The sequence below is a fragment of the Engystomops pustulosus genome, chromosome 2 (genome assembly GCF_040894005.1).
Source record: "Engystomops pustulosus chromosome 2, aEngPut4.maternal, whole genome shotgun sequence".
Taxonomy (NCBI): Eukaryota; Metazoa; Chordata; class Amphibia; order Anura; family Leptodactylidae; genus Engystomops; species Engystomops pustulosus.
In genome coordinates, this window is record NC_092412.1 from 65946545 (window position 1) to 65960371 (window position 13827).

A 13827-nucleotide genomic window follows, 5' to 3' on the forward strand; every position below is an offset into this window, starting at 1 on the left:
TCTGTCGCACAGAATAGTATTTTGTAGTACAGAAGTAGAATACTGTCGCACAGAATAGTATTATGTAGTACAGAAGTAGAATTCTGTCGCACAGAATAGTATTTTGTAGTACAGAAGTAGAATTCTGTGGCAGAGAATGGTATTTTGTAGTACAGAAGTAGAATTCTGTCACACAGAATAATAATTTTGTCACACAGAATGGCATTTTGTAGTACAGAAGTACAATTCTGTCACACAGAATAAGAATTCTGTCACACAGAATGGTATTTTGTAGCACAGAAGTAAAATTCTGTCGCACATAATAGTACTTTCTAGTACAGAAGTAGAATTCTGTTACACAAAATGGTATTTTGTAGTACAGAAGTAGAATTCTGTTGCACAGAATAGTATTTTGTAGTACAAAAGTAGAATACTGTCGCACAGAATAGCATTTTGTAGTACAGAATAGAATTTTTTAGTACAGAAGTAGAATTTTTAGTACAGAAGTAGAATTCTGTTGCACAGAATAGCATTTTTTTTAGTACAGAAGTAGAATTCTGTTGCACAGAATAGAATTTTGTTGTACAGAAGTAGAATTCTGTCGCACAGAATAGAATTTTGTTGTACAGAAGTAGAATTCTGTTGCACAGAATGGCATTTTGTAGTACAGAAGTAGAATTCTGTCGCACAGAATAGAATTTTGTTGTACAGAAGTAGAATTCTGTTGCACAGAATGGCATTTTGTAGTACAAAAGTAGAATTCTGTCGCACAGAATAGTATTTTGTAGTACAGAAGTAGAATTTTGTCACACAGAATGATTTTTTGTAAAACAGAATGGTATTTTGTAGTACAGAAGTACAATTCTGTCACACAGAATAATAATTTTGTCACACAGAATGGCATTTTGTAGTACAGAAGTACAATTCTGTCACACAGAATAAGAATTCTGTCACACAGAATGGTATTTTGTAGTACATAAGTAGAATTCTGTCGCACAAAATAGTATTTTGTAGTACAGAAGTAGAATTCTGTCGCACAGAATGGCATTTTGTAGTACAGAAGTACAATTCTGTCACACAGAATGGTATTTTGTAGCACAGAAGTAGAATTCTGTCGCACATAATAGTACTTTGTAGTACAGCAGTAGAATTTTGTCGCACAGAATGGTATTTTGTAGTACAGAAGTAGAATTCTGTTACTCAAAATGGTATTTTGTCAAAAAGAATGGTATTTTGTATCACAGAAATAGTTTTTGTTGTACACAATAAGAGTTTTGTCTCAAAGAATGGCATTTTGTAGTACAGAAATGTAATTTTAAAAAGACTCTTACACAAAAGTCATTTTGTTAAAAAAAATTATTCTGTGCCACAATATAAAAAAATCTGTGTCACAGGACAAGTTTTGTGTCTACAAAATTTAATTCTGTGTCACAAAAAATTATTCTGTAAACACAAAATCGTTTTTTTGTTCACATAATCTATTATGTAAGCACAAAATAAATTTGGTGTTCACTAAAAGTAGATGTGTAGTTTTGTGCAAGTGTAATGTATTTTGTCTTCAAGCAGAATATTTTGTGAACACAAAATTATTCTGTGCTTACAAAATGGATTCTGTGTCACAAAATGCACTGTGAACAAACGGCGCCCCATACATGGATGCCTCTGAGGCTGCTTAAATGCACCATTATGCCAAAATTATGGGCAACAGCATGGCCATGACAGAGTGACAGAATGAAGCTAGATAGCATCTAAAACATCCAATAATTGACCCTGACACTATAGGGGACGGCATGCAGAGGCAGCGGCAGCAGCGGAAGGCTAGAGAGTGGCATGGCGACATACCCTAAATGGACTCAGGCTTCAAACCAATGGGTAGCAGAGAGGAACCAAAGGAGGTGAGCAAGAAGCGCTCAAATAATATTGGTACATGATAAAAGTTTGCCAGTATATTTTGTGGATTACACAGCAGGGTGGCGACAAAGTTAACATGGAAGCCATGAAAACAATCCAAAATTCTGCCTGACACAGCTCGTTTGATAAGGGGACGATGTATGGAGGCAGTGAACTAGTAGTAGATTAAAGGTGCTGCAGTTAAAACTATGTTAGTTGGTTCTTGGCATGGAGCTGGCGCTCCGCTGCCAGGCGAGCTTTCGCCAATCCAAGCCCCTGTCTCTAGGCTACTCCCCAAACAGCACTTCTAAGAACCTTTCGGATAAGATCAAGTGTAGTAGCGTTCTTATAAGTTTGGGATATGGCGGGTGAGGGGAATGTAAACATCTGCGCAAGAAGCGCTGAAATAATATCCGTAAATGAAAAAAGTTTTCCAGTATATTTTGTGGCTTACACAGCAGGGTGGCGACAAAGTTAACAAGTTTGATGTGGAATGCCCTGCAATAGCTCTTGGGCGGTGTGCCTTTTATCACCTAGGCTCAGCAGTTTGAGCACCGCCTGCTGTCGCTTAGCAACGGCACTGCTGCTGTGCCTAGAGCTACCGACTGATGGCGCCATGCCCACGGATGGTAATTCGGAGGAGGAGGAGGTGGAGGAGGGGTGGGAGGATTTGGAGGTATAGTAGGCCTTTGAGACCTGGACCGAGGTAGGCCCCGCAATCCTCTGCGTCGGCAGTATATGACCAGCCCCAGGGTCAGACTCGGTCCCAGCCTGCACCAAGTTAAGTGTAGTAGCGTTCTTATAAGTTTGGGATATGGCGGGTGAGGGGAATGTAAACAGATGCGCAAGAAGCGCATGATGCGCATGGAGCTGGCGCTCCGCTGCTAGGCGAGCTTTCGCCAATCCAAGCCCCTGTCTCTAGGCTACTCCCCAAACAGCACTTCTAAGAACCTTTTGTATAAGATCAAGTGTAGTAGCGTTCTTATAAGTTTAGGATATGGCGGGTGAGGGGAATGTAAACAGATGCGCAAGAAGCGCTGAAATAATATCCGTAAATGGTAAAAGTTTGCCAGTGTATTTTGTGGATAACACAGCAGGGTGGCGACAAAGTTAACAACTTTGATGTGGAATCCATGAAAACAACCCAAATTTCGGCCTGACAAACCTCGTTTGATAAAGGGACGATGTATGGAGGCAGCTATATGGACGACTTTTGGAGGTAGCAATGGAGACAACGTGTGGAGGCTGCTATGGAGACAATTCAATTTGGATAGTGCCTGTATGTGGCAGTCCAAAAAATTTTTCAAACCAGAGGAGCAGGTAGGTGGCCCTCCAGAAAAATGGAATAGATTGAGTGCCTGTATGTGGCAGTCCAAAAAATTTTTCAAACCAGAGGAGCAGGTAGGTGGCCCTCCAGAAAAATGAAATAAATGAGTGCCTGTATGTGGCAGTCCAAAAAATTTTTCAAACCAGAGGAGCAGGTAGGTGGCCCTCCAGAAAAATGGAATAGATTGAGTGCCTGTATGTGGCAGTCCAAAAAATTTTTCAAACCAGAGGAGCAGGTAGGTGGCCCTCCAGAAAAATGGAATAGATTGAGTGCCTGTATGTGGCAGTCCAAAAAAGTTTTTAAACCAGAGGAGCAGGTAGGTGGCCCTCCAGAAAAATGGAATAGATTGAGTGCCTGTATGTGGCAGTCCAAAAAAGTTTTTAAACCAGAGGAGCAGGTAGGTGGCCCTCCAGAAAAATGGAATAGATTGAGTGCCTGTATGTGGCAGTCCCAAAAAATTGTTTAAAACAGAGGACCGGAAAGGTGGCCCTCCAGAAAAATTGAATAGATTGAGTGCCTGTATGTGGCACTCCCAAAAATTGTTTAAAACAGAGGACCGTGTCGGTGGCCCTCCAGAAAAATTAAATGCATAAAGTACTATACCTAGAGCCAGTGGGCCCTGTCAAAAAACAGCCAGTTTCCTCTGCTTTACTGTAGAAAGAGGAGGAGAAGGAGGAAAATGAGGAGGAGGAGGAGTGGATAAATTATTCAGGTTGAGCTTCCTTCACCTGCTGGAGATTTGAAATTAGGAGAAATCCATGCTTTATTCATCTTGATAAGCGTCAGCCTGTCAGCGCTGTCAGTCGACAGGCGTGTACGCTTATCGGTGATGATGCCACCAGCTGCACTGAAAACCCGCTCTGACAAGACGCTAGCGGCAGGGCAGGCAAGAACCTCCAAGGCGTAGAGCGCCAGTTCGTGCCACATGTCCAGCTTTGAAACCCAGTAGTTGTAGGGAGCTGTGTGATCATTTAGGACGATGGTATGGTCAGCTACGTACTCCCTCACCATCTTTCTGTAAAGATCAGCCCTACTCTGCCGAGACTGGGGACAGGTGACAGTGTCTTGCTGGGGTGACATAAAGCTGGCAAAAGCCTTGTAAAGCGTACCCTTGCCAGTGCTGGACAAGCTGCCTGCTCGCCTACTCTCCCTCGCTACTTGTCCCGCAGAACTACGCACTCTGCCGCTAGCGCTGTCAGAAGGGAAATACTGTTTCAGCTTGTGCACCAGGGCCTGCTGGTATTCATGCATTCTCACACTCCTTTCCTCTCCAGGGATGAGAGTGGAAAGATTTTGCTTGTACCGTGGGTCCAGGAGAGTGAACACCCAGTAATCGGTGCTGGAATAAATTCTTTGAACGCGAGGGTCACGGGATAGGCAGCCTAGCATGAAATCTGCCATATGCGCCAGAGTACCAACGCGTAAGAATTCACTCCCCTCACTGGCCTGACTGTCCATTTCCTCCTCCTCCAACTCCTCCAACTCCTCTTCTTCTGCCCATACACGCTCAACAGTGTAGGACTCAACAATGGTCCCCTCTTGTGTCTCGCCAACATTCTCCTCCTCTTCCTCCTCATCCTCCTCCACCTCCACCTCCTCCGATATGCGCTGAGAAACAGACCTAAGGGTGCTTTGGCTATCAACAAGGGAATCTTCTTCCCCTGTCTCTTGTGAGGAGCGCAAAGCTTCCGACTTCATGCTGACCAGAGAGTTTTTCAACAGACCAAGCAGCGGGATGGTGAGGCTGATGATGGCGGCATCGCCACTGACCATCTGTGTTGACTCCTCAAAGTTACTCAGCACCTGACAGATATCAGACATCCACGTCCACTCCTCATTGTAGACTTGAGGAAGCTGACTGACCTGACTACCAGTTCTGGTGGAAGTTGACATCTGGCAGTCTACAATCGCTCGGCGCTGCTGGTAAACTCTGGATAACATGGTCAGTGTTGAATTCCACCTCGTGGGCACGTCGCACAACAGTCGGTGAGCGGGCAGTTGGAGGCGGCGCTGCGCTGCCCTGAGAGCGGCAGCATCTGTGCTGGACTTCCTGAAATGCGCACAGATGCGGCGCACCTTCGTGAGCAAATCAGACAGATTGGGGTATGTCTTGAGGAAACGCTGAACTATCAGATTTAACACATGGGCCAGGCATGGCACATGTGTCAGTCTGCCGAGTTGCAGAGCCGCCACCAGGTTACGGCCGTTGTCACACACAACCATGCCTGGCTTCAGGTTCAGCGGTGCCAGCCACAGATCAGTCTGCGCCGTGATGCCCTGTAATAGTTCTTGGGCGGTGTGCCTTTTATCGCCTAGGCTCAGCAGTTTGAGCACCGCCTGCTGTCGCTTAGCGACGGCACTGCTGCTGTGCCTAGAGCTACCGACTGATGGCGCCATGCCCACGGATGGTCGTTCGGAGGAGGAGGTGGAGGAGGGGTGGGAGGAGGAGGAGGCATAGTAGGCCTCAAACACCTGGACCGAGGTAGGCCCCGCAATCCTCGGCGTCGGCAGTATATGACCAGCCGCAGGGTCACACTCGGTCCCAGCCTCCACCAAGTTAACCCAATGTGCCGTCAGAGATATATAGTGGCCCTGCCCGGCAGCACTCGTCCACGTGTCCGTGGTCAGGTGGACCTTGTCAGAAACGGCGTTGGTCAGGGCACGGATTATGTTGTCTGACACGTGCTGGTGCAGGGCTGGGACGGCACATCGGGAAAAGTAGTGGCGGCTGGGGACCGAATACCGAGGGGCGGCCGTCGCCATGAGGCTGCGAAAGGCCTCGGTCTCTACTAGCCTATAGGGCAGCATCTCCAGGCTTAGCAATCTGGAGATGTGCACATTAAGGGCTTGGGCGTGCGGGTGGGTTGCACTATATTTGCGTTTCCGCTCCAGCGTCTGGGGTATGGAGAGCTGAACGCTGGTGGATGCTGTGGAGGATCGTGGAGGTGACGATGGGGTTTTTGTGGCAGGGTCCTGGGCAGGGGGCTGACTATCAGCTGACACAGGGGAAGGAGCAGTGGTGTGCACGGCCGGAGGTGAACGCGCTTGTTGCCACTGAGTGGGGTGTTTAGCATTCATATGCCTGCGCATACTGGTGGTAGTTAAGCTAGTAGTGGTGGAACCCCTGCTGATCCTGGTTTGGCAAATGTGGCACACCACAGTCCGTCGGTCATCCGGTGTTTCCTTAAAGAACCTCCAGACTTCTGAAAATCTAGCCCTCGCCGCAGGAGCCCTCGCCACGGGAGCTTCACTAGTTGACACATTTGGCGCTGATGCACCAGCTCTGGCCCTGCCTCTCCGTCTGGCCCCACCACTGCCTCTTCCAACCTGTTCTGGTCGAGGACTCTCCTCCGTCTCAGAAGCACTGTGTTCACCCGGCCTCTCAACCCAGCTTGGGTCTGTCACCTCATCATCCTCCGATCCCTCAGTCTGCTCCCCCCTCGGACTTCCTGCCCTGACAACAACATCCCCACTGTCTGACAACCGTGTCTCCTCATCGTCGGACACCTCTTTACACACTTCTTCCACTACGTCAACAAGGTCATCATCACCCACAGACTGCGACTGGTGGAAAACCTGGGCATCGGAAAATTGCTCATCAGCAACCGGACAAGTGGTTTGTGACTGTGGGAAGGGTCCAGAAAACAGTTCCTCAGAGTATGCCGGTTCAAATGGCAAATTTTGCTGGGAGGGGGCAGACTGGGGGGGAGGAGGCTGAGGTGCAGGAGCTGGAGGAGTGCCGATTTCGGTGACATGGGTGGACTGCGTGGAAGACTGACTGGTGGACAAATTGCTCGAAGCATTGTCGGCAATCCACGACATCACCTGTTCGCACTGTTCTGGCCTCAACAGTGCTCTACCACGATTCCCAGTAACTTCAGACATGAACCTAGGGAGTGTAGCTCTGCGGCGTTCCCCTGCTCCCTCATAAGCAGGTGGTGTCTCACCCCGCCCAGGACCACGGCCTCTGACCCCTGCAGTAGTTGGACGCCCACGTCCCCGCCCTCGTCCTCTACCCCTAGCCCTCGGGTTAAACATTTTGAAAATGAGAGTTATAACTTGTTTTTTTTTTTTTTTTTTTTTTGTGTTTTTTAGTTTTTAAAACCAAACGATGCTATCCTATTGCTATGGCTATTTTCTAGCCAAGTATTACAGCACACTACTATGCCAGATGAGATGACGCTGAGTTATGAAAAAAATAAACGTAAAATAAAAAAGGAAATGGCAGACTGTGCCTAGTTGAAATACAACCCCGGGCCCTAATAAATTTTCCCACTTCGGTCTTTGCGATGGATATGTGCGTCACTAAAACACAGTGGTCGCAAGTCTGACTCCAAATTGCTCCCAATTTGATAGTAGATGCACTGCAGCAAGTACAGCCACCAGCAGATCAACCAGAAATCAAATATATATAACGCTACTGTAGGCGTAATTAAGACGTTTGTATTCTCCTATGGCTATTTTCTAGCCAAGTATTACAGCACACTACTATGCCAGATGAGATGACGCTGAGTTATGAAAAAAATAAACGTAAAATAAAAAGAAACTGGCAGACTGTGCCTAATTGAAATACAACCCCGGGCCCTAATAAATTTTCCCACTTCGGTCTTTGCGATGGATATGTGCGTCACTAAAACACAGTGGTCGCAAGTCTGACTCCAAATTGCTCCCAATTTGATAGTAGATGCACTGCAGCAAGTACAGCCACCAGCAGATCAACCAGAAATCAAATATATATAACGCTACTGTAGGCGTAATTAAGACGTTTGTATTCTCCTATGGCTATTTTCTAGCCAAGTATTACAGCACACTACTATGCCAGATGAGATGACGCTGAGTTATGAAAAAAATAAACGTAAAATAAAAAGAAACTGGCAGACTGTGCCTAATTGAAATACAACCCCGGGCCCTAATAAATTTTCCCACTTCGGTCTTTGCGATGGATATGTGCGTCACTAAAACACAGTGGTCGCAAGTCTGACTCCAAATTGCTCCCAATTTGATAGTAGATGCACTGCAGCAAGTACAGCCACCAGCAGATCAACCAGAAATCAAATATATATAACGCTACTGTAGGCGTAATTAAGACGTTTGTATTCTCCTATGGCTATTTTCTAGCCAAGTATTACAGCACACTACTATGCCAGATGAGATGACGCTGAGTTATGAAAAAAATAAACGTAAAATAAAAAGAAACTGGCAGACTGTGCCTAATTGAAATACAACCCCGGGCCCTAATAAATTTTCCCACTTCGGTCTTTGCGATGGATATGTGCGTCACTAAAACACAGTGGTCGCAAGTCTGACTCCAAATTGCTCCCAATTTGATAGTAGATGCACTGCAGCAAGTACAGCCACCAGCAGATCAACCAGAAATCAAATATATATAACGCTACTGTAGGCGTAATTAAGACGTTTGTATTCTCCTATGGCTATTTTCTAGCCAAGTATTACAGCACACTACTATGCCAGATGAGATGACGCTGAGTTATGAAAAAAATAAACGTAAAATAAAAAGAAACTGGCAGACTGTGCCTAATTCTACTCAAACCCCTAATAAATTTTCCCACTTTGGTGTTTGAGGTGGATATGTGTGTCACTAAGAGCTAAACACAACGGTAGCAAGTCCCCCTGCTAATTCCTCACAATATGGTACTAGCTGCAAATAAAAAAAAAAAAAAATTATAACGTTATTGTAGCCCTAAGAAGGGCTGTTGGGTTCTTTTAGAATCACTCCTGCCTAACAGTAAGCTAATAGAACACCCTAACGCTTTCCCTGAGCAGCAGCAGCTCTCTCCCTAGCGGCATCCAGACAGAAAATGATCCGAGCAGCGCGGGCAGCGGCTAGTCTATCCCAGGGTCACCTGATCTGGCCAGCCAACCACTGCTATCTACGTGTAAGGGTACCACGTCATGCTGGGTGGAGTGCAGAGTCTCCTGGCTTGTGATTGGCTCTGTTTCTGGCCGCCAAAAAGCAAAACGGCGGGAGCTGCCATTTTCTCGAGCGGCGAAATACTCGTCCGAGCAACGAGCAGTTACGAGTACGCTAATGCTCGATCGAGCATCAAGCTCGGACGAGTATGTTCGCTCATCTCTAGTCATAATGGTCTATTAAGTGTAACAATCAAACAAGCCACCAGTATAGTATGGTGTTTATAATACACCATGTTATATATTCTACAGATGTACACCTTTTTAAAGCACTAATAAAACTAGTATACAGTCCAGTGTTGAGCACTGATTCAGTATTCTTTTTGGACACTCCACAGAGTATATGGGGTCCCCTATGGTGGTTAAAGGGATGGATGTTATAATAATTACTAATATTAGTGGTTGAAAGATTTGGATTTTGCTATTGGTTTGATACTTTCTGTTAACTGTAAAGATCTTCCTTATTACAGGTAATAAATGGAGATGTATGGAAAGTCTTAATGTTTATTGACACACAAAGCTTTCCTTTTAATTAGAACTCTATATAGTTATTTTCAATTTTTAATTTTCTGGAGAACCTGGAAAACACTTATACTAGTAGTAACATGGAACGTAATGGAAAACAATGCATTATTTAGTTAACCAGTCTTTTATCAATAGGCTCTTGCCTAGAGGCAGAGGAGACTGAGATGTTAGTACATGTAGCTGCATCCAGGATAGATCATATGAAACATTGTTTTAAGGGATTTTGGTGGTAAAGTTTATCTAAGGTAATAGATGTGGTCGCAGGAGGTGCGATTGTGACCCGAAGTAGACAGGGCCCATGGCTGTTACAATTCAGTGTAAGAGCCTCTGCCCCATGCAGTGAGTAGTCTCTCACAGCATCACACAGCATGGTGATACTTTACATGTTTTGCACATTTTTCTAAGGATCTGTATTAATTATTAATTTGTTGTCAGTGTGTTATTGTTAGCCCAGACCTGGGTTGCAGCGGGATGAGTTTTAGCCACCATTATTGTATTGAGGCTTTGGTATACATGCACATTGTACCTTCTGTGCTTTTTAAGTGTTTTTTAATGCATACCAAAAAACTTCTGAAATATTTTATATTGAATATCTATTAGACTATTATCAGAACTGGATTTTGGTTTGTTACACTGAAATGTTAAAGCCGAGGGCCCCAATGCCAGTATAACACTACTTGGGGTGTAGTGTCGCAGTAGAAGGGTCTTTCACTGTCATCATTGAATGACGACAGCATCTACCCGATAGCTCTCAGCCCCTTGGTGCATTTTCAACTTTATCAGTGTCTACTCTGATGTAGCTGAAAGCAGTGGCAGCGCCAAGAGTCATACACTCCCTGCTCTACTACTATGCACAGCAGCACACAGGATGGAAGTGTCCCAATGGCGGCAATGCAATGTCATCTTATAAACTTACATCCTGTGCGCGGCTGTGCATAGTGGGAGGAGATCATGTTGGCTGGCCACTTGTGGAGGGTCCTGGTGAGTACTCTTTTTTTGCATTGCAATAATTAAAAAAAGGGCACCTAATAGGATAGGGCAGAAAAAGGAGGCAATTATAAAAAAATTGGGCATTTATTAAGAATGGAGACAAAATAAGGCTTACTTATTAAAAAGGGCAAGAAAATAAGGGGGCTCATCACTAAGGTGGGGGGGCCATTAACTAACAAGGGGGTGAAAATTAGCCAGTTACTAAAAAGGGGCATTTAATAAGGTGGCTCTAAAAATAGGGGCAAAATAAAGGCACTAGCTTTACAAGGGGGACATCTTCTGATTATGGCATTAAACTTTGAGGCAGGGGTGAACTAGATTACTAGATTTAGGTTGGTTGGGGTCCCCATAGGGAAACGGTGAACTATAGTTACGCCACTGTTCATTATTGTACTATTTCACTAATTAAAGTCTGGAATAGAAAACAATTTGTAATGGAAAGGCAGGCTATATGCAAAACCTACAGTAGATTTTATGAGCATCAATACCGAAGTATAATATAGCATTAGCACTCTGATTATATGTTTGTGAAAGTCTTATATGGATAGGGATATTATTTTTATTTATAAAAGAAATAAACTAAAGATATGTATATATTTACATTTATTATAGCAGAAGTAATAAGAAGAGCCAGACATTACATCCCCTGCTATATAGTTGCACTTTCAGTTGTAGAAATATGTTAAATATACCACATGGGCAGCCAACGAAATGCAACTGTGGTCACATTTCATTCCTTATCCATTAAAAGTTGGTCACAAAAAAAAACTAACTGTTTGTATTGGCTCCATGGACTTAGCTTTTGTAACCCCCCACAGCTACTGTAGGGGGGGATACAGCATTAAAATCACATGTAAACTCAACTAAACTAGAGGCAATGCAAGTGGATTGCCCTTCATCATAATCATTCCTTTCTTCAGAAAATCTGTGGCCGACTGCTGTGAGATCATATGTTTATGTGTATGCCCATTACAAGTGGCGTAACTTGAAGCTGGTGGGCCCCAGTGCAATGTCTGTGCAAGGCCCCTGACTATAATGTATGGTATATATTACTAGTCTTCTCATATGGGAAGTTGACACCGTATGAGCCCCCAAACCTCTTGGGCCCGGTTGCGACCGCACCCTCTGCACACCCTTAAGTTGCGCCCCTGCACATTAGCATTTTGCTGCACCGTCAACTTGTGAAGTGCACTTAGAGAAGTGCATCCTTTCATGTCCAGCCTCATAGCGGGAGAATGTCTATAAGGTAGGTATGATGTAGATGTGTCTTTAACAGGAGCCCTTTAGTTTATATGAAATATGATCATCACAGAATTGTAGAAATAGCTAAGTGATCTACCAGCACCTTTATTATCTAGACTGTAAAGCACATGCATTAGTTTTACAATGTGATGCTTATTGTTTAGCTTGAAAGCGTTCTAGTCTCTCGAACAGGCTTTTGCCATCCATCATGCATACCAGAGGGGTTATTTCCAAAATATGCAGTAGCCCGCAACAGCCAGCCAGATGCCAATGCTTTGTATATACTTGATTGCCCAATATAAATGGCATGGATCAGTATTCCTAATGTATGGGCAGTCCTGTTCTACAAGAAACACATGCTGAGTATTAGAATGCATTTCAAATGAAGTGGACCAACATGCACCTGTTCATTCCATGGAGGGTGTCTCACCATCTGCAGTTCCATGGACCAGTAGAAATCGCTGATCGCGCAGCTTCTGGATGTTATTCAATACAGAAGCCACCTAGCGAGACATGAAGAGAAGGATGATGGAATGCAGTATGCTATAAGGAGTCATTCTAACAGGAAACCAAAATGAACTTCATACATACATGGAAATATTATCATCAAAAATACATATTTTGTAGTGACATATATGTTCTTGAAGGCAATGTTCCAACAAAAAAATTACATATTTTGAAATCATATTTTTATGTTAAAATTGTTGTATTATGCATTTTTGGTGGAATGTTTAAAATATTGTCATTGTAACTGTCTATATTTAATAATAGTAGACTGATACTTCTTGATCCTGAAGGTTTTTATGTGCAAAAGTTTCACCATTTACATCAGACAGGATTACAACAGAACAAAATGGCACCACAACAAACACCATTTTACGTGTACTACGTACAATCGTTTATCGAAAGGTGGTCTGATGGATTGGTGCACTCATATGTAATAAATGGACACGGATGGTGGAGAAATAATGGATATGTGATGCTGCACGTTGCTAAGAGCCGGGCAGAGTGGGCATGATTTTTATGAAGTTGTAAGAGCAGTCTTATGTTTACACTTGAAAAAGGGGACCCATAACCTGAAACACATTGGGGGTCATTTACTAAGGGCCCAATTCGTGTTTTCCCGACGTGTTACCCGAACATTTCCGTTTTGCACCGATTTTCCCTGTATTGCCCCGGGATTTTGGCGCACTCGATCGGATTGTGGCGCATCGGTGCTGGCATACACGCAACGGAAATCGGGGGATGTGGCCGAACAAAAACCCGACGGATTCGGAAAAACCGCTGCATTTAAAAAACAAAAAGTGTTGCGGAGCTTGCACTTACCTTCACCAGGAATAGGCCGGTGTAATTGAGTGCATTTCAGCGGACTTCAGCGCAGCAGCGCCACCTGGTGGACGTCGGAGGAACTACCTCAGTGAATCCCGGCTGGACCCGAGAGAACGCGCCGCTGGATCGCGAATGGACCGGGTAAGTAAATCTGCCCCATTGTGTTTTTAAGACTCCTAATGGAATATCCATTATTTCTCCAACATCTGTTTTCATTCATTACATGATCACCAAATGATCAGACCACCCTTTGATTCTCCACCCCAATGATCTTGTTCAGGTGGTCCTGAGGCAGCACCAGATAATATTTGATGACAAAAGCTCTCAGTAGAGTTGTGCCTATTTCATAGCACAACTACAAATGCTGAGCACCTCTAAACCTGTCACTCATATTCTGACCCATACGTTATCACATCATTAGCACTTTTTTTCCTTGTCCTCTCTCTCACCTAAGCGTGCAGTTTGGAAGAACAGTGCTACTTTTCTTCACTATAACCTCCCCATTAGGTGAGTCCATACCCTTAAAGGACCAGATTTTTCAATTTTTTTTATCATTTTTTTCATTTGTAAGATTTATCTGGTCTAAATATATATCCTCTATGGATATGGGGGAC

General features: G+C 44.3%; 1 protein-coding gene across 5 annotated transcripts in view; it reads right to left on the reverse strand.

The window, feature by feature from the left end:
- The window catches only part of LOC140117898 (inactive dipeptidyl peptidase 10-like), a 100275-nt gene that overhangs the window by 13653 nt on the left and 72795 nt on the right, over positions 1 to 13827 (reverse strand). For 2 of the 5 annotated variants that reach the window (XR_011853100.1, XR_011853101.1), the window contains exon 24: positions 12288 to 12387. Coding sequence is in view for 3 of the 5 variants with exons in the window: in XM_072135099.1 (XP_071991200.1) it covers positions 12109 to 12227; positions 12315 to 12387 (192 nt within the window). In the remaining 2 variants the exon portion in view is untranslated. Of the gene's footprint in view, positions 1 to 10819; positions 12228 to 12287; positions 12388 to 13827 lie in introns of those variants that run through there. The other 3 variants (XM_072135098.1, XM_072135100.1, XM_072135099.1) reach the window with 2 other exon arrangements.